The sequence below is a fragment of the Sceloporus occidentalis genome, unplaced genomic scaffold (assembly GCF_023333645.1).
Source record: "Sceloporus occidentalis isolate IW3139 unplaced genomic scaffold, rSceOcc1.0.p SCAF_90, whole genome shotgun sequence".
Classification (NCBI taxonomy): Eukaryota; Metazoa; Chordata; class Lepidosauria; order Squamata; family Phrynosomatidae; genus Sceloporus; species Sceloporus occidentalis.
In genome coordinates, this window is record NW_028317070.1 from 727,226 (window position 1) to 752,015 (window position 24,790).

Here is a 24,790-nt window from a genome sequence, read left to right on the forward strand (position 1 = left end):
CAGTGTTTATAGAGAAGTATGACATTTTTATAAATAAAAACAACACTGTAGTAGACTTTATGTGATAAATAATAATTTTGTCTGCAATGGGGAAAATTAGTTTGTAAAAAATCTTAAATTGTTAGAGGATATGTTTTGAAGTTGATGTGATAGAATAAATAAGATTGACTGGATACAAAGCACTTACGTGTTGGAAATTTGTTGGAAAGAGAAAATAATGTTGAATCTTAAAGAAAAAAGGCATACATGTTGGCAAAACTTCTCATCTGTATACAACTATTATTTGTTAGGTTGCTAAATTTTGTTGTATGTGAAGACAATTTAACTTGAATGCCGTCTCCACAAAATTTAAAGTAAAATACCCTTGCATTCACTCACCAGCAAGTGAAATATTAGTGAATATACCAACTGTTTTGCGTGAGTTAATACGCAAGGACACGGAACCTCTGAGTTTGGACAGTTGAGTAAACTGTCCACAGTTTACTAGCCATTTGAGTTTTTTGTTTGCTTGCAGTTTGGCTCCCTGCAAGGAGCTCCAAGTCCCAACATGACACTGCCATAGCAACTAATGTATTACTTCTGCTCATGTAACCATTTATTTGCTAGCTATGGTGATAAAAGTACTTTTAATAATTTGCCCCAGAGTCATTATGTAACATAAACCCCTTGTATAATACAAGCTAGTATTCCGATGTAAAAAACCTCCAGAACAGAAGCACAGTTAACATTTACATTTTCAAAGAGGGATTCATCAGAATCCCTCCATTGCATTTGCGCATCATCATCCAGTTCCTTGGCTTACAGGAAATGCATTTGTCTAAACATATCTTTTAATGGGAGTGTTGTCTTACCAATGATTGGTGAAAACTGGAAAGAAAATCAGTCAATGGTGAGGTTGTGCTCCAGCTCTGCTTGATGTGCAAATCTGGTGCTTTTGCTAAATTTCTTTTAGCTAAAGAATGCATCTAAAACTATTTACAATGTATTTTAACATGCATTCTTCCTTGGTGAAGCTGCATGGGGACGCTGGAGTGTCATTGAAGGGTCCCTTTTTTTACTCAAGGGACTATTCAATGTTATAATAGGAAAAATATTGATTCAGTTTTTACATTTCTACATTATCTCATGTTGTTATTTTAAAAGCAAGAACATATGAAGCCCATATCCATTGTGAATTATCATCCATTACAATATTAGAATTTACTTAAAGCCCATCCTGCTTCTAGAGGGCTTATTACAGCATAAAGTAAATAGTATCTTGAAAGTGAGTTTTGCTTCCTCTGTGAAAACATAATGTTCCCAATTCTATTAATAGCCATATGTAAGCACTCCCTTAAAATATGTTTTACTTATTTTTACATGCTTCCTTGTACAGTACTTTCTTACAACTCAGTGACTAACTGAGATGTCCACTGGAAAACTCATTTGAAATTCAACAGACAATATGGTTGCAGAACCCTTATGTATACTGTTTTAAATGGTGTTGATTTGATTAATTGATTTGTAATATTGTTAGAACTATTTGATTAACTTTATTTGATATGTGCATTCTATGCACTATGTCCATGGCCAAGGCATTAAACACCAGGTTTTACTATTCCTATGTAGGTATAGGTTGTTGCATTGATCACTGCACTGATACTCCATACACTACAGGTATGCTGGTGAATACACAATTTCTAGCTGGGCTACAAATAAAAAAGGGTGATGTCTACTTTACCCCATATCCATACCTGGGAACTTCTGGGCTCCGGCTACCCGGAGCCTGCCCTTGCAGGACGCGGCCAGGACTGCACACTGTCGTCAGCGGGCAGTCCCACTGACGTCGGGAGAGGAAAGTGGATGGGGAGCGGGGCGTGTCAAGACCCCGCTCCCGTGACCCGGAGGATTCGGGTCTTGCCCCGGGGAACCGGAGAAGCAGTGCTCACCCGGCAATCTCTGGGTCAAACCAAGTTATGAACTGAGTTGTCAGTCTGGCACAATTGTTAAGTATACTGTATGGAGAGGCCTTTTCTTTTCTCTGTACATTCGTTCCAGAATAAAACTCATGACCTAAGAGTTTAAGCTATAGCAGATAGCTTTCTCACCTTGAAGTTTGTTCCAGTACGTAGAAAATGTATATACTTCTCACTTTACAGCTCTGTAGGAACTGTTTGAACCATATAAATACTAACCGTCCCAAACACATTCATCATTCAGTAACCCAAAAAGAAGTAGTGTAGACATCTTTTTACCTTATATTTTCTATTTTAGGTCTTATAAGGCTACAGGAGCTAATCAAGGCTCCATCCAGATACAACTTAAGACTTAAAATCCGTCAATTGCCTTTGGACACAAAGGATGCCAAACCACTGCTCAAAGAGATGAAGAGAGGCAAAGAATTTCATGTGATTTTTGACTGTAGTCATGATATGGCAGCAGGCATACTAAAACAGGTAAGAATACAACATATAGAATTTCTATATTATGTGAGTATACTTTGTTAAATTGACTTGACCTTAGCAAAGAAAGGTAAAAACTATATGGTAATCTTAAAATACTGATTTGCAGGGACATCTTTAGGGGTGGACCGTAATGGGGCTGAAGCCAGAAGTGTTTCGGTGGTCAGAGTTAATGTGGACTCTGAGACTGAAGTATACTTCATCTTTATCTCTAGAGCTGCCTAATGATTCCAATTTCAGTCCCATTCTGGGCCCCACAGTCCCACATATCCCGCTATCAACCCCATCTATTAGCATGTGTATTTTACTGTATGGTGTTAGAGTGTTTGTGTCAGTATATGATGTTAAAGTATATGGGTTAATGTATGATGTTAGTGTGAGTGTGTGTTAAAGTGTGAGTATGGTGTTAGCATGAGCACATGCTATTGTTTGATGTTTTAGCTAGTTTCATTTTTGCATTAAAACTATTAGTACAATCCATAGGAATACAATGGGATACACCCAAAGTTATTAAACTAGCTTTGAAGTGTCCAAAACCATTGGTAGACTTATTTAAGCAGTTACTATTGGCAGGAATAGTCCCAGAAGACTGGAAGTTGGCAATTGGACTCAGACCAATAAGTCTTTTCTCAGCAAAATAATGGAAACCATGCTAGTAGATAAGATTCTTAAATATCTACTTTGCATGGTCAGAAACAACATGCTTTATTGCAGGTCCATCCTGTCAAACTAAGTGAATACATTTTTAACTGGATAACTAAAATAGTAGACCATGGAGGAACTGTTGATTAAGCCTATCTAGATTTAAGTAAGGCATGAGACACTGTCCCCCATGGAAATGTATTAATAAATTGCAGTCTTTGTGTTTTGATGTCAAGATAGTTGAATAAATAACACAATGGTTGAGTGACAGGAGACAGCAGGTCATAGTTAATGGTGTAGATTCAGAAGAAGGACTTGTTAGTAGTGGGGTACCTCAAGGATCAGTATAAAAGAACATCTTAATGTTAAATTGTCTCTTTTTGTAGATGATACCAAGGTCTGCAACAAGGTAGACATTCTATGTGGAACAAGTCAAATGGCAAATTATATAAGCAAAGTAGAAGAAAAGTTGAGAGTGTCAGCTGCAGTTTAATGTTGATAAGTGTATTCTAATTCTATAAGTATGTGGGCCTACTAAAAATATCAATAATCTCTAGGCACTTTGTTCTCCCTGGAGCCAAAATAACAATGCCTTTAAATGCATTACAACATGTAAGCCAACATCACATACTGTTCGATAATTCCACATAGCATAATCTTGATGCAGGAAGTAGTTTATAAGCAGAAATTGACCCCATGGAATAAAATATTAAGTGATTCATCACTTGAGATAATTACCTGACTAATGAATACCCCCTTTACTGAAATTCTGTAATTATACTGTATTATAATGTATAAACTATCTGCTGGTATTGTATCACCATCTTAATGTATTTAGACTTATTTCTAGTGAATAATACATGGGATTCATTTCATTAAGGCCTTTTACTGAAGCAATAATATCACAAGTACAACTCTGTAAAGTTGTGCATTGTTAAAATGTATCTTTGCAAAAATGCATACTTCTAAAATGTTAACTCAGAAATGTAGAAGAAGAAAAGAGGAGATACATATGTAGGTGAAATCAACTAAGCAGATAATAGGCTAATATTAATAGCTTGCCCTGCAAGTTGTGTTTTTACCTGGGTAGTGTAGTCGCATCCATGAGGTTAGGGCAGTAATGAAATTGGAAGCACATTACCTTTTGCACGAAAGGACCAATAACCAGACTGCAAGTTGCGGCTTCTCCTTGGCTTCTCTGTAGGCATTATATAAAAGGGTCTACAGCAGGAATATCTGTTAAACATTAGGGAGAGCCAGGGGCGTACCTAGAGTATTTGGCACCTGGGGCGGATCCTGTATGTGGCACCCCCCCATACACTTTAAAACTGCATAGCTTCTACTGTTATATACCGGCACAGACACTGAAGGTGGTACAGCATTACTGTTATCATTATATACTGAGGCAGACATTGACGGTGGTACAGCATAACACCTATCACTATATACTGAGGCACACATTGACGGTGGTACAGCGTAATCCCTATCACTATACATTGAGCCAGACATTGACAATAGTGCAGCATAACTTCTATCACTATATACTAAGCCAAACATTGATGTGGTGTAGGCCTACCACTTCATTGTCTGGCGAATGTGCCGGCACCGGAAGTTGTATACGCGTATTGCGTAGATATTCACCGCCGGCCCCGCAAGACACCCGGGAGTCTGCTCTGGTAAGTCTTGGGGACAGAGGTAAAACGCATCGTGCGGACGGTCACCGGCTGCGGCGATGCGGGTAAACAACCTCCGCAGCCGGTGACCGTCCGCACGATGTGCTTAGACAACCTCCCGTGCTGGCACCCCCCCCCCCCCGTGGAAAGTGCTGGCAGGGGAGGCTGTCTGAGCGTATCAGAGAGTAGGATGCAGGTCCCCTGCACCGCTGCGGGGGATCTGTATCCTAACCCCGCTGCCTGCTCGGCGCCCGGGCACTAGACCCCGAATATAGGCCGCACCCCCACTTTAAAGACTTAAAGTGGGGGAAAAAAGTGCGGCCTATATTCGAGCCAATATGGTACATATATATATATATATATATATATATATAGATTGTTAACAGCAATCACATTCCTATCATGCCCAGACATACCCAGATTCCAGCATGTGCTCGCAGACTTGGCATGATAGAAGTATGATTGCCCTATCTACCCCTTCTCACTCCCTTCTCCCTATCTACCCCCTATCCCCCGTCTCACTCCCTTCTCCCTATCTACCCCCTCCTATCTACTCTCTCCCTCTTTGAAGTTCACTTACCTTTCAGGAGTCCTGCCATGGGGGTGCAAGGCCTCTGTCTCCCAGCTCTGCCACTGTATGGAACAGTATAGAGTGATGGGGGTTATGATGTACTTTAGAGCATAATTATAAAATGAAAAATTCATTGGAAATGGTACAGCATAACACCCATCACTCTCACACATTTACCAATCCACACATACTAATCCACACATACACTAATCCACACATATACCAATCCACACATATATCAATCCACACATATACCAATCCACACATACACAAATCCACACATACACTAATCCAGACATACACTAATCCACACATATACTAATCCACACATATATACCAATCCACACATATATACCAATCCACACATATATACCAATCCACACATATACCAATCCACTCTCACTCTCACTTAATGATTTCCTACCTTTCCTCTTTTCTCCTTACAGCTCCTTTTCCTCCTCTTCGCTCCTCTTCTTCAGTTCTTCTGTCTTCTTCCAGTTCAGAGGGCACGGACAGCAGTGGGCGCGGCTTCAGTGTTGTGCGCCGGGATCTGACAACAAACCCCGGTGCACAGCAGCTGTTGCCGCGCGGATCGCAAGGGAGCGGTATCGGAGGTCTTTAACAGACCTCCGACTCCCTTGAGTGATTTTAAGCCGGGTTCAAGGGAGATCCTTGAACCGGCTTAAAATCACTCAAGGGAGCCGGAGGTCTGTTAAAGACCTCCGATACCGCTCCCTTGCGAGCCTGCTAACCAGCGGCGGACACCCCCCTGATGAGCGGCACCCGGTGCGAACTAAATATACTGCATATCTGCCCATATTGGCAATTTTTTTTCTGAAACACAAAATAAAATATTTTTTAATGTTAAGAATACTCAGTTTATTAATTAAAATTGTGCTACAGTTTTGCACTGTTAAAAAATGTCTTTAATAATCATTTAGCTACTGATTAATGTTGCCTTGTACAGTTATTGCAAAATAAATGTTCTTTGTAGAGCCATGCATTATACAGTATAACATCATTTAATATCTTAAAAGTATTGTAGCTAAAAATATTTATTTTCAAAATCACTAGGCATGTTGTTGAAAATGTATCACTTAAAGCCTTCCAATGTGCATTATTTATGACATTATTAATATTGCAGCAAGCTGGCAGCAAGAAACCTTTCATTTAATGTTACTGTCAATTTAAGTACTTGTCAGGAGCAGAAACTGTTGTGTACACAGTTTCTATCATAAAGTGCTAAATATGTAGTCAAGACATTTTACAGAATATTTTTAAATATTTTTAAGTGTAAAGTTAATAGAGTTTCCGTGCATTACACGAATACCAGGTCATGTTTGCAAGACATCTTCATATTTGCCGCCTATAAAATTACAGTGCTGTGAAGATGTGTTTCACCCATGTGAAAAAATAATTGCCTCCTTAAACCTAATAACTAGGTGTGCCAACCTTGGCGAAAACAACTGTAATCAAATATTTGCAATAACTGTCAATAAGTCTTTTTCATCGCTGTGGAGGAGTTCTGGCCCACTTTTCCTGGCAGAATTGTTTTGATTCAGCCACACTGGAGGGTTGTAAAAATACCCATGTTAAACTTATTGGCACCTATAAGCATCTTGAATGGTCTGTAAAACAGTCTAGTTGGTCCCTTTGAAAAATCCAATAAAATTTTTAATTTGAAATCTTTATGACTTAATCATGGAAAGTCAAATAATATGAAATAGCAGAATTCTGACAAAATTAAGCCAATCAAGATAGAGGATGTTACCGAAAGCGCCGCCATATTGCCCTGAGTTCAAGTTAGGGCTAAATGACTGCATTATCTGTGATGTCCTCTTCCTTGATTGGCGAAATGAGGAACAACAATGAGAGTATGAGAGTGTGAGTGAATGTGGGCCCAAATATTTCGGACAAGAATTCTGCAATTTTGATTTTTTTTCCGTCCGTTTATTAGGGGGTCTGACCTCGTTTTTGTGGCATCGTACAAACCCCTGAATTTACCAAAATTCGGTAAATTTGCAATTCATGTGAATCAGAATGCACAAGTCTAGTGGGTATACATCAGCAATCATTACACAAACTCTCATTCATTGCTGAGACATTAAGGAATGGCATTATCTTAAAATAACATTCAGTTGAACCTCCTGTGCTGTTAACCTCCTGACAGGCAAATACATTTAGCTTTCTCCTCCCTGGTAAACCTTTAGAGCATATTGCTATTAAAGAACAAATCTTTTTTGACATGTACAAAAATATATTTGTGCAATTACATATTGAATTAATTTACCAATGCCTCAAGCTACTCATATTTACTAAAATACAGCAAAGAGAGTGGTGGGGTGCGCTACCAGAGTGCAACTTATAATCACACCAAAAGTGTACTATACTTACTATACATATGTGTGTATGTGTGTGTGTGTGGTGTGTATGTGTTTAAAAAAGAAATACAGTTAATCTCATGGCATAATAAAAGTTTCAACAATATCTGTGCGTAAGGAAATTCATATGTTCACCCACACTTTTTAGAGCAGCTAACCGCTCATTTGTGTTACTCCTGGAAGAACCAGCAATTAAAAGGTAATATTTTTAATTTTATTTTAAAAAAAAAATGAAAATTCTTAAATAAAAGTTCACAGTCCCACATAACCATCAACCTCTGGAAGAATGTTTTCTTGGGATTCATGAAAACCGAGAAATTGATAAGCTTGGTACCTAGAGCTGGGTGAAAATGTATTTGCCATGTCCGAAAATGGATGAAAAGTATCATTTTCTGTTTAAGAGAAATTTTCGCTGTGAAGCCATTTTAATATGTATTTATATGGTTACTCATTTTTACAGGCTTTGGCAATGGGAATGATGACAGAATATTACCACTATATATTTACAACACTGGTAAGTATTCACAACTTTTTTATATATATCGTTGAATATAAACACTGCAAATTGAGTATATAGCTTGATATAAGTGGGCATTAATTATATATTATAAATATATTTTAATCATTTCATTAATATATTTTTTTATCAAAAGAAAGTAAAAAATGAAATACAACATGCTCCAAAATGTTACATATCGCCAACTAATAGCAACTTTAATTGCATATAATATTTTTCATCAGGCTAGGAGGAAGAAGGAATTGTTATATATATATATATATATATATATATATATATATATATGTGTGTCGCCAACAATCAATGTTAAATATACACATTTAAGTTAAAGCATCAATTTGACATATTTATAGCATCTTATTAATAGATGCAGCTTTGCAACTAAAAGCATCAGCATCATGGAGAAATCCGTTATATTGATTTGATTTTATTTTTCACTTGGTGAATGACTTGCATTTGCGATCAGCATTTTAGTATAAATCTTAGTAAGTCAAAACTAATAATGCTAGTACATATCAGAGCAAGGACACTGGATAAAACAAAATAATTAAAATGCATGCAACATGAAAGCAACAAAAGCACTTACCCATACATATGCAATATCATAAACACAATACTTTATAAAAATAACACATATTCTTTTTTACTCTGCCCGTTAGCATATGGTATACTGAAAAATGTAAAATACTGTGAAATAAAGGCTACAGAAAAACACAATATGATCACTTTTATATAAGGACAAGTGTTTATGCAGCATATTCCAAGATTAATTAAAATGATGCTACTGAAAAAGCAACTCCTACTGAAATATAAAAACAAACAGATTTGACTTTCAAATTAATGGATACAATTTTAGATGAAATAAAAACCCAGAATTTCCAGTAAGTCAAATAAAAAATATTTTAATAGCATAACTGAAAATAAATTTGGCTTTAATCAAAATTGATTACTTTGATTACATTTTGATGACACCACTAATCAACCAGGATCATTTCTTTTAAAAACAGTGTGTGTGTAAATGTATTATATTTTATTTTGTCATTCTATGTGGTATAGTGGATCGAAACAAGACAAATCTATTACCGTATTTGCTCGATTATAAGACGAGGTTTTTTCCAGAGCAAATGCTCTGAAAAATCCCCCTCGTCTTATAATCAGGGTCGTCTTATAATCAGACCTCAAATAGGTCTGACTATGAGACTAAGATCCAGATCCCCTGCAGCGATGCAAGGGACCTGGAGGCAGAGTGGGTTAAAAGGTGTATCATGGGGCACAGTGGCATTTAGAGGGTTAAAAGGCATATCATGGGGCACAGTGGCCTATATGGGGTATAAGGCATTTCTGGGGCAGAGTGGCAAGCCTGGGGGCAGATGTGCATAACTGGGGGGGGGCAGGTTGAAAAAAAGGAAATACATTTTTTTTTTTTTTCAATCGTAGCTTTTATTAGCAAACAATTGTTCACATAGTTTACATGAATTAACATTTTTTCCTACAGGGTCATCTTATATTCAGCCTTTTTCTTTTTTTCATAAATTAATATTCAGATTTTGGGGGGTCGTCTTAAAATCAGGGTCGTCTTATAATCGAGCAAATACGGTATATTAATTGTCACATTTTAGTCAACTGAAACATATGCATTTCTAATATGTAGTACAGGTAGCACAGGATTAATAGTAGGGAGAATGGGGGTAGTTTTGGAATAAGCAGACACCATAAGAACAGAAAGTAAGGATAACATAAGTAGTGATTTTAATAATTAATGACAATTTGGGGTATAATAAAATCGCATGGATAAAATGTACACTTGTTTCTCTTTTTAAGCACAAAACACAAAGGTGTGTATTATACTGTATCTTAATGTATCAAGATTCTGGAAAATTAGATTAAAAATTTAAAAGTTATGTATTATGCATATGTAGATATTATACCCAAGATTTCCCAGTTGGTGGTCACTTGATGGGAGGCAGGCAGCCGCGGCTCGCGGTCACTGTGGGGTATACGTGGGTGTGACAAAAGGGGAGGGGCTTGTAGGGGTGGAGCCAGGGGGCAGCAAAATTATGTTTTGCCAAAAACCCTTGCACCAGCCCTGCCTACATGTGCTATAAAAAAAAAGAGCTACATTTGCTTAGAAGTTATAAAAATGATGTGACAATATCCATTCTTTGTCACACATATGGGTGCATATAATATGACTTATACACACAGTCACATTATACACATCAATTTCTTTAGCAATTTTTAAGAGAAAGCATATACCGGCAACAGCATTTTGCTATAGTGTAGCCAACGTCATCATGGACACATATAAAAACTCAACTTTGTGGCCAGGGCACCAGGGCTTATAGAATTGAATATGACATCAAAATGGGGCAGACTATAGATAGATCTGATAGATAGATAGATAGATAGATAGATAGATAGAACTATAGATCTGAACAGCTTACCCACTTGCTGAACATCTTTAAGCAGAGATATACCGTATTTGCTCGAAGACGACCCTGATTATAAGACGACCCCCCAAATCTGAATATTAATTTAGGAAAAAAAGAAAAAGCCTGAATATAAGACGACCCTATAGGAAAAAAGTTTTACCAGTAAATGTTAATTCATCTAAACAATTTTTTTTTTAATAAAAGCTATGATTGAGAAAAATATTTTGGTTTTATTTCCTTCTATTTTCCAACTTGCCCCCCAGTTATGCACATCTGTCCCAGAAATGCCTTATACCCCCTATATGCCACTGTGCCCCATGATATGCCTTTTGACCCCCCCTTGTGCCACTCTGCCTCCAGAAATGCCTTATACCCTATATGCCACTCTGGCATTTAGAGGGTTAAAAGGCATATTATGGAGAAGAGTGGCATATAGGGAGGCATTCAGGAGGCAGAGTGGCGTATAGAGGGTTAAAAAGGCATTTCTGGAGGCAGAGTGGCATTAAGGGGGTTAAAAGGCATTTCACAGAGCACTCTGCCTCCAGAAATGCCTTATGCCCCCCATTTAACACTCCCCCCCCCCAAATTTACCAGAGCTTCTGAGTCCCCTGTCATGTAGCCGGGGCAGCGTGTAGATCCCACGCACTTACGCTGCAGCCGGAAGGAGGCGTGGCTAGCAGCAGGGGTTGTTTGCGTCCATCGCGCAGACCTTCCCCGACTGTCAGAGATCAGAGTTCCCCGCACCGGTGGAACTCATTAGTACCGGTAAGTGGGGCGGGGGGGACAGGAGGATCCAGGTCCCCTGCAGCTGCGGGGGATCTGGATCTTAGTCGTCTCATAGTCAGACCTATTTGAGGTCTGATTATAAGACGACCCCGATTATAAGATGAGGGGTATTTTTCAGAGCATTTGCTCTGAAAAAAACCTCGTCTTATAATCGAGAAAATACGGTATTTTTTCGTATTGTAGGAATACTATCTATTGTTCTACATGCAGCAGGAACTATATGAGATTATAATTTATTATTGGAAGGCGTTAGATAATACAATCATTTGGAGAGGAGAAAAGCCCAAGGGTCTTGTTATGCATGGCAGAAAATAGAGATTTTGTTTGGACAGTAACCATTTTTTTTACAATAGCATTTTTTGGTCTTTTTTGACATAAAGTCATTTTCTTTCAGGACCTGTTTGCCTTGGATGTTGAACCATACAGGTATAGCGGTGTTAACATGACGGGATTTCGGATTTTGAATATAGAGAACAGCCAAGTATTATCTATCATTGAAAAATGGTCTATGGAAAGATTACAAGCTCCCCCAAAGCCTGACTCAGGATTGTTGGATGGCTTTATGACGGTAAGAGGTAGCCAAGTTTAACTTGGCAGTTATATGATGGTACTATGAAAATAAGAATATGTATCATAGTGAAACTGAAAAAAATGTTACAAAGCATAATTAACAATGCATTATTAGCATGTTTTTGCAATGTATTATGTTTTTTTCTTTAATATGTCTGTGTAATTGATCCTGTATTTCTATAGCACTATAACATGTTTTGAGATTTGAAATAGATTAACTGCACCCAATGTTTAGTTTTTTTTTAATATTCAAGACAAAAGGTAAGATTTTCTAGTTTAATTCCTGTTCACAGTAGTATGTTTGTATAGACTTCAATACATCATACTTAAAATAATTCTCTAATTGAATTTGAGCTCTGTTTAGTCCCTATTCAGTGAAAGGTTCATAACATTTGGGGTTAGATGAAACTGTTTCTTTAACACAGTCCTTTATGTCTAATTCTAGTGAAATATGTGAAAAACAATAATATGTTTTTGTCCTTAAATGTACAAACATCAACAGTACTCTTTTAATATTATTATTATTATTATTTGTATCACACATTCATTTATCATGATATAATTCCTCAGTACTTACACATCACACTGTAAGTATAGCTGAAGAAATAAATAGGAGAAGAGAATTGGATTCATTGATGGGCCACATGGCTCACTTAACTCATTTAATTGGTCCCTAAAGCAGTAGTCAGAGTTTAAACATTTATCAAGAGAACATTGAACTGTTTGCTCTGCTTTTTTTAAATTTGTATGTGCAGGTTGATGATACAAATGACTGACCAAGATAATTGGTATAATTTCCAGCCTCACTGTCAACACTCTTTTTTTGTTTGTAATTGCATTTAATGGTGGTTCTTTGAATTGTACATTCTTTGGTTTAGCCATAAACACTAGATTAAAGATGGTACAGAACCTTTTGTTTTCAAAATCCGTAATTTGCCTTAAAAAGCCTTTTTAGCAACAAAAACAAGAGTTACGTAACAATGCAAGACTATGTTTTAGGCTAGGTTTCCACTTGGGTTTTTTTTGCTAAAAACGCCCATAATAACGCCAATTCAGCCACACAGCGTTTTTTTTTTTGTGAAAAAACGCTGCGGCCAGATGTTAGCTGTTCTTCAATAGAAAATCGCAATGCCATATCCACTTGCCGTTTTTCTGTTTGGCGTTTTTTCAGTCCTCTTTGGCGTTTTTCTGCTTTTTTGGGCTCTGTGGCAGTTTTTCAAAATCGTAGCATGTTGACACTCTGGCAAGGAAATCTTGGCGTTTTTCTCCAATAGAAGTCTATGGGAGAGAAAAAACGCCATGAAAACGCCATGTGGGTTTTGCCTTGGTGTTTTTTATGGCGTTTTTCTCCACAGTTACAATGCAGAGGATGGACCCAGTATCTGTGTGTCCTACGAGAAATAGGCTGGAAACAAACAGTTTCACACAAAACAACGTTCATATTGAATTTTACACCATTTGGAACAAACATGCCATTACAAACAAACATACCCAACTGGATCCTGCATGCCAAAAGCAACAGCAAACAATTTGCACCATCATTTGGGGCCAATCTTCCTAGAGGAGCTGACATTCGGAATAAAGCATGCCTTACAAACCACAGAAAAGAGACAAAAGGGTCCGCCGGGGCGCGTTTAAGTAGAACTCTACCAAGGAAATGACATCAGGAGGGGGCAGATACTTGCCATTTATCCTAATCCCTTTTAGCTGGGTGAAAATTCCAACGTGTAAAAGCTGGCCTAAGGTCAAAAAAGCAATTTCCACAGAAAGGCTAAAACGCCAGAAAAAACTCCAGAAAAAAACGCCAAAACGCAGTGGCAGTTTTCTTGGCGTTTTTCCTGGCGTTTTTCATCAAGAAGATAACGCAGGACAAAAACCCAAGTGGAAACGTAGCCTTAGTGTTATATCTTTTTTTATACATTAATATAAAGCAGAATCTATTTAACGTGCACATTTTCTTTGACAACATACTTGCATAGGTCTAGCATAAAATTAATATGACACTCTTACTGAGAATAATAATTTAGCCTCACAACTTCTTATAAGAGATCAGAAAATATTTATTTCCCCAGTATTAATATGTATGTAGTTTTCCATATAAATCAGATTGAAATTTGATTAAAAAATAAGCTTCAATGCTTCACTGAGGAATTCAAAGAGGCAAGTTGCCAGTAGTAGTTCGAATTTTGGTCTCGAGAGGTATTTTTTTTTACTTTAAAACATATAAATTTTAATCATACTTTAGTCTTATTTGATATTTTTTAAATTGTGTTTTCTTTTATGTCCAGCCAGTTAAGAATGGTATAGAATGTGGCTACACACAGTTTTTATTTTCCCTTGTGGGTAATTACAGTTTCTCTATTTTGAGAAAAGCTGGAAAATCAGTGTGACAAAAAGATCTAAAATTATTCTCATACAACTCGCTTGATGCTGAGCTGCAATTTTATTTTAAACTTTGCAGGGAGTGCTAAGTTTAAACACTTGCTATGATATTTTAGCAAACATAAAACAGTCCTGAGAAAGCAGTACATTTTTTTTATTTATCTATTTCAAATTAAACAATTATATTTTTATCATGTTTGATGTCCACTGTTATTTATCATGTTTCCTATTTGGAAAAATAATTTAATGCATCCGCTTTCAAAAGATTTTTTTTCGAAAAATTTTTAACAGCTCTTATTTCATAAAAAAAATATGTCCAGTTAATAATGAAACAAACGAAACAAAATATGGATATACATCCTATACACCTAAAACATTTGCATACATTAATTGTTAATTGATGATAGTGTTAGAATGATTGTTAATTTTTGGACCTATGCACAGGCGTAATTTTTTTTTCATAGCAGCATTTTCATAACTCTCACCTTTTATGATTATTTAATGGATATACACCAATCAGCCATAACATTATGACCACTGGCAGATTAATTGAATAACGCTGATAATCTTGTTATCATGGCACCTGATCAGTAGGTGGAATATATTAGGCAGCAAGTGAACATTTTGTCTTCAAAATTGGAAAGCATAAGGATCTGAGCAACTTTGACAAGGGCTAAATTGTGATGGCTAGACCACTGGGTCAGAGCATCTCCAAAACTGCAGCTCTTGTGGGGTGTTCCCAGTCTGCAGTGGTCAGTACCTATAAAAAATGGTTCAAGGATGGAAAAGCGGTGACTGGCGAAAGGATCATTGATGCAAGTGGGGGTCGAAGGCCCATGTAATCAACATGTAATCAAAGAGACAAGCTACTGTAGCCCAAATTTTAAAAAGGTTAATGCTAGTCCTGATAGAGAGGTATGAGAACACACAGTGCAGCACAGTCTATTGTGTATGGGGATGCGTAGCCGCAGACCAGTCAGGGTGCCCATGCTGACCCTTGTCAACTGCCGAAACCACCTACAATAGGCACGTGAGCAGAAGAACTGGTCTGATGAATCACGTCTTCTTTTACATCACGTCGATGCCCGGGTGCGTCACTTACCTGGACAACATGGCACCAGGATGCATCCATGGAGGCCCCACCTGGTGCCAGGTACCACAGCCCACCTTCAGAGGTCTAGTGGAGTCCATGCCTCGATGGGTCAGGGGTGTTTTGGCAGCAAAAGGGGGACCTACACAATATTAGGCAGGTGGTCATAACATTATGGCTGATCGGTGTACTTTACTTAACACTTGAACACCAGTGATGCAGTGGCCTTTATTTGCTAAAGTAGGTACTTAAAAACTGGTTTGATATTTTTTAGGAACAGTAGTATATAGTATAATATTTTTAATGAGAAAATTGATTGAAATTATTTTCAGCAGCAAAAAAGGTACAAAAAAGTTTTAATACAATTTTAAGTTATATAAAGAGAGAATTTAGGCCATGAATACTGCATGATAAAATGTACTCTGCTTTCATGCCTCATCCTCTTATATACCTATTAATTTTGGAAGCTGTACTGTGCCTCAAGTCAAAGCTTTGTATGCATAATTAGTATGACCTAACAAGTGCTACTGCTTCATTAGCATAAAGTTTCCCTTACTAATTGCTTTTTGCCATCATTTGATTTAGTTATCTACTTTCATCATATGTGGATTAGAGTACAGTTGTTCTATTTTAAGCAATAATCCTATACTTTGATGTTCCTATTAGAGTTAGGTGCAATTAAACATTAGTATTTTGGCCTATATTCTATCAAGTATAAAGTGGAACTTCTAGATAACGTTGTAATAGTGTCATCAATACTAAGCAGAATATGTGAATCAATTTTTTTTTAATACATATAGGTTTACAAGCCACTGAATTTTATTTCTACCATGATTATTATGTTTTACTTGTGTTTACAAGATATGTTCTATGCTAAATTATTTTCTTTAGGGACCTTTTCCATAATAGTGACCTGAAGGTACATGTTTTAATAGACTGTAACTTCGTACTGATGAGTTAGAGTTTATTATTCAATTATTATTGAATTGTAACGCTCTGTTCTACATTGGCGCCTAGGCTTAAGGGACATGTTTTTCTTATAGATGGATGCATCAATAAACATTTACATTATAATAGCAGCAGATTGGTTGATCCCCCCTATGTTATAGATGACCTGTATGTTCCCATCACAATTTATTCTGTAGCACTTCTTTGTAGTCCTTTTTGAAAAATATTGTAATTGCAATTCGTATATGACACTGTGGTGGTATAGTTTATATCCATGAATATGCTGCTTCATCAGTAATTACCAATAAAACTATTTGCAAATAAGGTTTTTCCTGCAAGACTTTTCTTTTTCCCAGCTATGCTTACAGGTACCCTAGCAATAATGAACAGATAGCAGGTTACTATGAAGTTGCCATATTAGAAATAAGAAGTGTGAGAATGGAACCACTAATAAATAAATGTATAAGTGTTATAAATGTCAGTACTGATTTTTTTTATCTGAGAAATAATTGACTTGTACAAACATGTACACTAAAAAATAAGTCTCAAGCAAACAGCTTGCTATAGCATTTTCATCCCCAATAGGAGTTTTCAGCTCTCTCTGCTAATAAAGCCTCTGCCAGCCAAAATGCTGTGTAAATGTGCTCCTAAATGATCACCAGAGATGAATCAAAGTGACAAGCTTTGATTATGTATGTGTGAAAGAAATATAGGACAATCCCTATATTTCTCCAGTATATCAGCAAGAAGACCATGTGATGCCACAAGGAAACACATGTTACAAAGTCACAGTTACAGAGTTAATTAGATTTTTTTTAAAAAGACTTATAGTCCATCAAGGTCAACCATGTCTTAAGTCATAATAGTTGATCCAGAAGAAGGCAAAATAAAAAAAAAAACCCACTGAGACAGCAATGTCATCTCAAAGGGAAAAAGAATCATTCTTGACCCCAAGGCAGTTGGACTCATCCTGGATCAACATTACCTTAGCTACTTTTACTCGTAATAACCATGTATGAATTTCATATTTAGGAAAGCATCCACCATTTAAAAAAAAAAACAAATTAAGTGAATTGCACAAAATTACTTCAGATTGCAATATATTCTACAGTCTAACCACCCTAACAATAAAGAAACCTTCATCAGGTGTTGTCTGGTAAGTACGATTTTAAAAGACATCAACAAAAAGATCTTTGTATTGACATTGAACATACTTGTAAAGGTTTATCATATCACCACAAAGCTGCCTTTTTTCGAGAGGAAACAATCCCAATTTTTTGATAGCCTTCCTTCATAGCTGAAATTTTCTATTATTTAAATTATTCCTGTAGCCCTTCTCTGAATCATTTCTATTACCTGTGTTGTGACCTCTTCTGACCTATTCTCCTTTTAACACATGACAACATCTTGCTTGCCTTCACAACAGCTACCTGAGATTTTACACAGCTGTACTATTGATTGTCAACAAGAACACCTGAATCCTTTTCTATAGAGGAGTTACGCAACACACAACCATTCAAAGTATAATTAGCATTTTTGTTTTTCTTACCCAAGTACATAACTTTACATCTATCTATATTGAAATATACACATGAATGGAGTGGTAAGGCAGTATTTTATCTAATGAACAGGAATACATTTTATCATTTTTGGTATCTATTATGCAGTTAGTCAGTATATGTTATATATATAACAGAAATTTGGAAAACCAATAGACATTTTAAGCCCCTTAATTCATAATGCACCTAACTATAGATACACCACTCTGCCCCCCAGATATGACATGCGCTCAGACAACCTCCGCTGCTGCTGGTCGGTAGTGCCGCAGACGCCCACTGGCTACCAGAGAGGAGGATCCAGGTCCCCTGCAGTGCTGCAGGGGATCTGGATCCTAACCCTGCTGCTTGCCCGCAGCGGAGCTAAATGATAAACAAAAGAAAAAACCTTGTGCTAAACCCCGATTATAGGCCGCACCCCCACTTTAAAGACATAAAGTGGGGGGGCAGAAGTGCGGCCTGTAATTGGGCCAATACGGTATATATAAAACATCTGCCAAGCTTTGGTACCATTATGAACTGATTATGTAAAGCAGAGTTGCTATATGCCATCTTAATATACATGGATGATATGGGCTATAAACTGTTGTTAGATTATTTTTAAATGAATACAATGTAATAACTTTTTACATACGTTACAGGTTACGTAACACTGTAAAATGCAAGGTCCATGCAAGCTTAATTTTAATTTAGAGAACAAATGCTGTTTCTCATTAGACTATAACATGTCATTAAGCAGTAAGCTTTATGCATCATAATCACGGGAGACTGCTTGAGAGTGCTTTATTGCTAATTTATTCATGACTTATCCTTTTCTATTGTAATGCAGTACTGAAGTCAGGAACTTCTGAATAAAGATTTTCTTGTAAGATTGGTCCAATCAAGATACCATTAGTGACAGTGCAAAGGTTAACTATGAGGTCTGGATTCATCAAGCAGCAATTCAATGCATACAGATTTCATAGTAATGGCCATAAAGGTTAGTCATAGACACTTCATGTTCTCTGTGTATTCCACTAAATCATTTCTTAATGAATATTTTGGTTTGGAAACAAAAGCAAAATCTCTTTGGTGTACATTATAGCTAAACATTTCAGTACCAGTGAAGCTTCCAGATTTTTTAAAATATAAAACTGTTTAAAAACTGCTTACAACTGTTAAAAACATGCTGATATCATACACTGGCAAACCTCCGTGATATCACTCACTTTACAGAATTGAAATACCTAAATTCCATACAGCATACAGTCTTTTCAAAGAACAGTTTGGGAAATATATAAAGATACCTATCGGAGAAAATGAATGGTATGGTGAATGTTAATTAAATGACATTTTAAGGTAAATGAGTAAGACGTCTACATGGCAACCTAACTGGTTTCTTTATTAAACTTTTTTAAAGCAACTTGAATACTTGAACTGTAGTTATAGCCAGTCAAAATTCCTGATTATTAAAATGGTATATAGAGGTTAAAAAAAGAAACATTTTGCAAACAATATAAAAAACACTTTTATAGAATCTGAAGAAGATCATACCATAAGTAAATAATGGCACAAAGGGCATTCTAAAAAGAGCAACATGCTCAGCCACAGTATGGAAAAATTGTATATTAACTAAATCTGCATCAAAATACCCACACAGGACTGACAGAGAAAAACTATGAACAGTACAGTGCAAGTAAAACCAACTATTGGCCCTCTAAGTGCTGTTTTAGTCCATGGTGGATGGAATGATAAAGGATTACCATATCTGGTTTATCCTCCAGCATCTCAAGCATATTCAAACTGAGGTTATTAATAATAATTATCTATATTTTGGTAAATCAACTATTGTTTATAACAAGGTTATTCATAATAATTATCTATATTTTGGTAAATTAACTATTGTTTATAAAAATTCATTTTTATATGAAAGCATGTTAATAGTAATTGTAAACAAAATAATTCCATATGTAAGAGTAACACCTGTAGATTTTACCTAATGCTGTAGGTAAATGTAAGTACATGTGTAGCATGCACAGTTCACGCCTGTAATTTTTTTTTATTCTTTCTCTGAGTTTTTTCATTTTAAAAGTATCTGTGACAATAATCCCTATCAAAGACACTGTCAGAAAACCAATATGAAAAAAAGATTTACTATTAAAAGACCTCTACATGAAATTCAAAAAGTTCTTGGTTAAGCATTTGTGAAATTCACAGGTGATACCTCTTAATCCGCTCTCTTCCAATTTTGCACGGATACTTATATATACTGCATATTATACTTATGCATTAGGATTCATACAGACAGTAGTTTTAATGAAATTTTCCAATTATTATATGCTAGTACAAATCTCAGATGAGGAAGGGCCTCCAACGGGGGGAAAAAACGTAAGCGAATGGCAAAATCTACGAAATGTAATTAAGGTTAAATTGCTGTGTCAAACAACCTATGGAGTTTTTTTTGCTTACTTTTTTCACTCTAGCCAATCATCATTTACAAGGGGAAAGGACAATCATTATATATATTGTAACTTGTCATTAGCAGTGACAGACTGATGAGGGTTGGAGTGTGAGACAGTCAGTGTTGAGGTTGAAATTGAGGCTCATCTACCATACTGCATATGTTAAAAGTGTAGTACACAATATTTACTTGGGCGGGGTGGATTGGAGAAGCTGTAGTGTATATAGCATTAGTTCTTTATTGACATGCAGGGACTGCAGCAGACATTTTTTCATTTTATGTAATAATTCATTTACATACCTGGGAACTCACCGCGTTCTCCGGTTCAAGACCCGAATCCTCCGGGTCGCTGGGCTGGGTCTTGACACGCCCCGCCCATTTTCCCTTTAGATGGGGGATGTTTCCCACTGACATCATCGGGAACGCCCGCTGACCACGTCCACAAGGGAAGGGTCCGGCTAGCCAGAGTTAAGAGGTTCCCAGGTATATTCAATTAGTTATTTGAAAAAAAAATATCCAATTAAAAATTAACTTAAGACAAAATCTCTAGTTTGTGGACGACACAAAATACTGGTGACAAAATTAGTAACTTTATTGTGCTTGCTCACAGTGTGGTTTGGTTCTTAAAATGCTGTCCCTGAGTAGAGTTTAAGATATAGTAGTTGCACATTTACGTTACCAGCAAAACCTCTAGTTTGTGGATAACACAAAACAATACATTATTTATAGATCTTGGTCACAAAATTTGGCATCCACAGTGAAATACTTTTCCTGAGTAGGGTTATATATTTTAATATTATTTTTATTTTTACTAGTGAAAATTTTCTGCAACATAAACCCTCATTGTCATGGAATTAATTATGGATTTTTATTACGATATATTGCTTCCTTGACTTTATATTGCAAATGCGGTCCACTGTGTATTTGTTTTTTTGCCATGGATTTTATTTTATTCTTCATAGTGTGTTATTGTTGAGATGGGATTGGGGAATTATTTCAGAGGTAGCTACGTATAAGTGCTTATATTGTTCATCCCTTGGAAATTTTGCTATGATGCCATTCTAAGAACTCCACTATGCTTTTGCTTAATCTGAAATTGGATATTCAGATATTCCAAAGGAACTTGTTTTATGCATCTGTGTTCTAATATAGATAAAACAAACACATAAAAACAGCAAATTTATTTAATGAATTTTAAAGAAAAGAAAATGCTATCATTCATTGTTTTATACACTTGAATTAATCGTGAATTGTTGATGGTGTTTATTAATTAAAACAAGGAAGGTATTTAAAAAACTCTACCTGTGTACCACAAGGAGACATATCTTAAGCTCCTGTCCTTACCAGCTGTAGTATTATCTTTTCCCATTAAATCATCTCTCCCATTTTGTTATGTTTCTAATTGTAGCTGATTGTGGCTACATTAAGTTAAATTACCATTTGCCAAAAAAGATTAACAAGCAAAAAGCACTTGCTATATGCACTTCCAATAAATACGTGTAGTTACGTAAACACTGTGATGACTTCTCTTCTGATAATGTGGGTTTTTGGGTGTTTTTTTTAGGATACCCACAAGGGTTTTCTTTTTTAAGAAATATTCATAAAATATTATTTACCTGTTACACAGATAGCTGTAAGAAAGTATCATAAAAATGTATTCTAGGGAAAAAAACCTAACATTTCATAGCTAGTATTAGCGATCTAAAGAAGCTACAATTAAATAATGAGACCTTCAACAAGAAGTAATGGAACAACATTAAGTCTTTTAAGTTCAGTGGGCATTTAGAGGCTCTAATGTCGGAACCATGCTGGGGAACCATGCATTTTAGCTGAAATTTCTTACAAAGAGGTGATTGAACATTATGATATGAATAGCTGTGCTAAACGCATGGAAATTTTCTGCCAGAAAATGAGAAGATTAAGGCTCCTCTACGAGATAACGGCTCACTGGAGGAATGTAATAGTAGTGAAGTAAAATGTGAAAACAGATGATTTCTCATTTAATAGTCCATTGACTTTCCTCTTAGAGTCATCGCCTTTACTGTGATGGAAATACTCTTTATTTTCATTTCACAATCAAACTCAAGCTGTTTCAATATGGCCCAGGATGGTATTTTGTTTTCTTTCAGGGAAAAAAATCTGCATTCATTAAAGCTTATTGTTTTAGTATGATGTCTTCAGCATGCATTGCACTCATCCTATTATTGCATAATTGTTTATAAACAATGTTTGATACAAGCAAACCAATCTATTACAGGAAAACACAAACTTCAAGAATGAAATGTTATGATCACCCACAGAGAAATTGGTCATTCTTTTTCCCATTTTAAACACTGGGTATATGTAGATATAAGCATGCCTCTAAAACATGTAAAAAGCTGTATTAAGTTTGTTTTGAGGTTGGGGTGGCAGGCTGGATACGTTGATGATTTTACATCAATATCATCATCAAATTCAGTCTAGATTTGCAATTGTCCATAGTTTTTTTACCATGGTATATACAGTATGGGCATGTGTATGTGAAATCACGAAGTTAGACACTGTGCGCTAAACCTTATCACTGTAGATGATGTCTAGTCACTCTGTACAATGGTTGATGCCACCTAAGGAAACCACTAAGAGATTACTTTTCTTGTACTTCAAAATGTTTAAAGAACATTGAAATACCCTTTTTTAATAAAAAAAAAAACACATCGGAGAAGGAATTAATGTATCTTGATGTATGCCAGAATTATGGCTTTTTAAGCTTTATCATACAAAACCACCATGAAGCCTGTGGATCACAGATGGGCCTTTATTATAAATGGCATATCAAAAAGAGTACAATCTGTGTTTTACTAAAACAATGTAATGATATGCCAACCAGATGAATTGTGTTCATACACTATACAGAAAAGAAAGGGGATTTAGCGTATTGTTTGATTTAAGTACACATTTTAAATATGAATGAATGCAAATCTGTCAGACAAGTGCTCATTATGTTGTTTTGTTTAAAGATAATGCAACATAATAGCTACAAGTTTGTGGGAATGTCTTATTTATATATAAGTGGTGCAAATAGTCCTCTAGCAATTAGTTTCAAAATAACAATGCGTTATCAATACCTTTATATTTTAGTATTGATAACTGGTATTTTGGAGAATTAGACATTTGCATTTAATTCTATAGTATCTTGCTATTTAAATACTGCATAAATACAATTACCAATTCTCTAAATTTGTGTTTTCAAATCTCTATTTTCTGTATTGTGACTTTCAAGAAATATTCTCAGATGTCCCCCTTCACACCATCAGGATTTTCTCTTCTACTCACCTTTTTTGATAGCAAAGATGTGGCAGACAAGCTGTTTGGGGGCACTGAGAAACCATTTAGGGGGAAATATGGCACAGACAAAGTGTTTGGTGCACTGACAAGCTATTCGTAAATAAAAATGACACAAAGATGTCATTGAAGCATTGTGTGGGAGACTAGTGACGCCTCTACCAGTGAGGGCTAGGGTGGCCACATTTTATTTCTGCCATTCAAGGACACAGTATGGAGCAGATGGCATTACACACTAATTGCATCACACACACACACACATATATATATATATATATATATATATATATATATATATATATATCACGTACACACTGATTAACATATGTACACATCATCATATAAAGAAACTATATTTGATATTATAAGGATTACCAGGAAGTCATGGAAAATAAGTTTATTTAATAATATATTTATAATATTATTATATACATACATCCATTACCAGATATGAGCAGTCTCAGAAACTTAACCCCCTCCATTACCAGACATGAGCAGTCTCAGACAATTAACTCTCTTCATTATGAGGCATGAGTAGTTTCAGACAATAATCCTCCTCCATTACAAGACATGAGCAGTTTCAGACATCTGATCCTCTCCAATACCAGACATTAAACATCCAGTCACACATAGTCACAAATAAACACATATCACACATACACAGTGGGTTTCTTACCTGTCTGTGTTGAGGGACCCAACCAGGAGAGGCTTCTGAACCCTCAGCCAGGAGAATCAGGAGAGTTGAGAAGTATTTTCTTATTGGCTGAGACCTCTTTTACCCAAGTAAGGTATCTTAATCCAGCCCCCTCTAATTTGTGGTCCAAGGCAATTTTTATTAATGGAGGGAGACCCCCGGACAGCCTGGCCCCTTACAACTGTAACAGTTGTTGATATAGCAGTATTGCTAATAAACGTGTGGCTTGTTTCATGTAAAGAAATCAAGACACAGTAAGCTGTTGGTTTGAGGAATCATGTTGAACTGCATAACTGCCTCCAGGTCAGAGGTTGGAACCGGAAACAGGAAGTACAAGGCAATGCAA

General features: G+C 36.2%; 1 protein-coding gene across 1 annotated transcript in view; it reads left to right on the plus strand.

Annotated features, from left to right (window-relative positions):
- Window positions 1-24,790, plus strand: part of LOC149284586 (glutamate receptor ionotropic, kainate 2) — a 274,071-nt gene that overhangs the window by 132,144 nt on the left and 117,137 nt on the right. Inside the window, exons 4-6 of the mRNA XM_089496448.1 lie at window positions 2,254-2,435; window positions 8,169-8,222; window positions 11,838-12,011. Of these exons, the coding sequence (XP_089352574.1) occupies window positions 2,254-2,435; window positions 8,169-8,222; window positions 11,838-12,011 (410 nt within the window). The remainder of the gene's footprint in view (window positions 1-2,253; window positions 2,436-8,168; window positions 8,223-11,837; window positions 12,012-24,790) is intronic.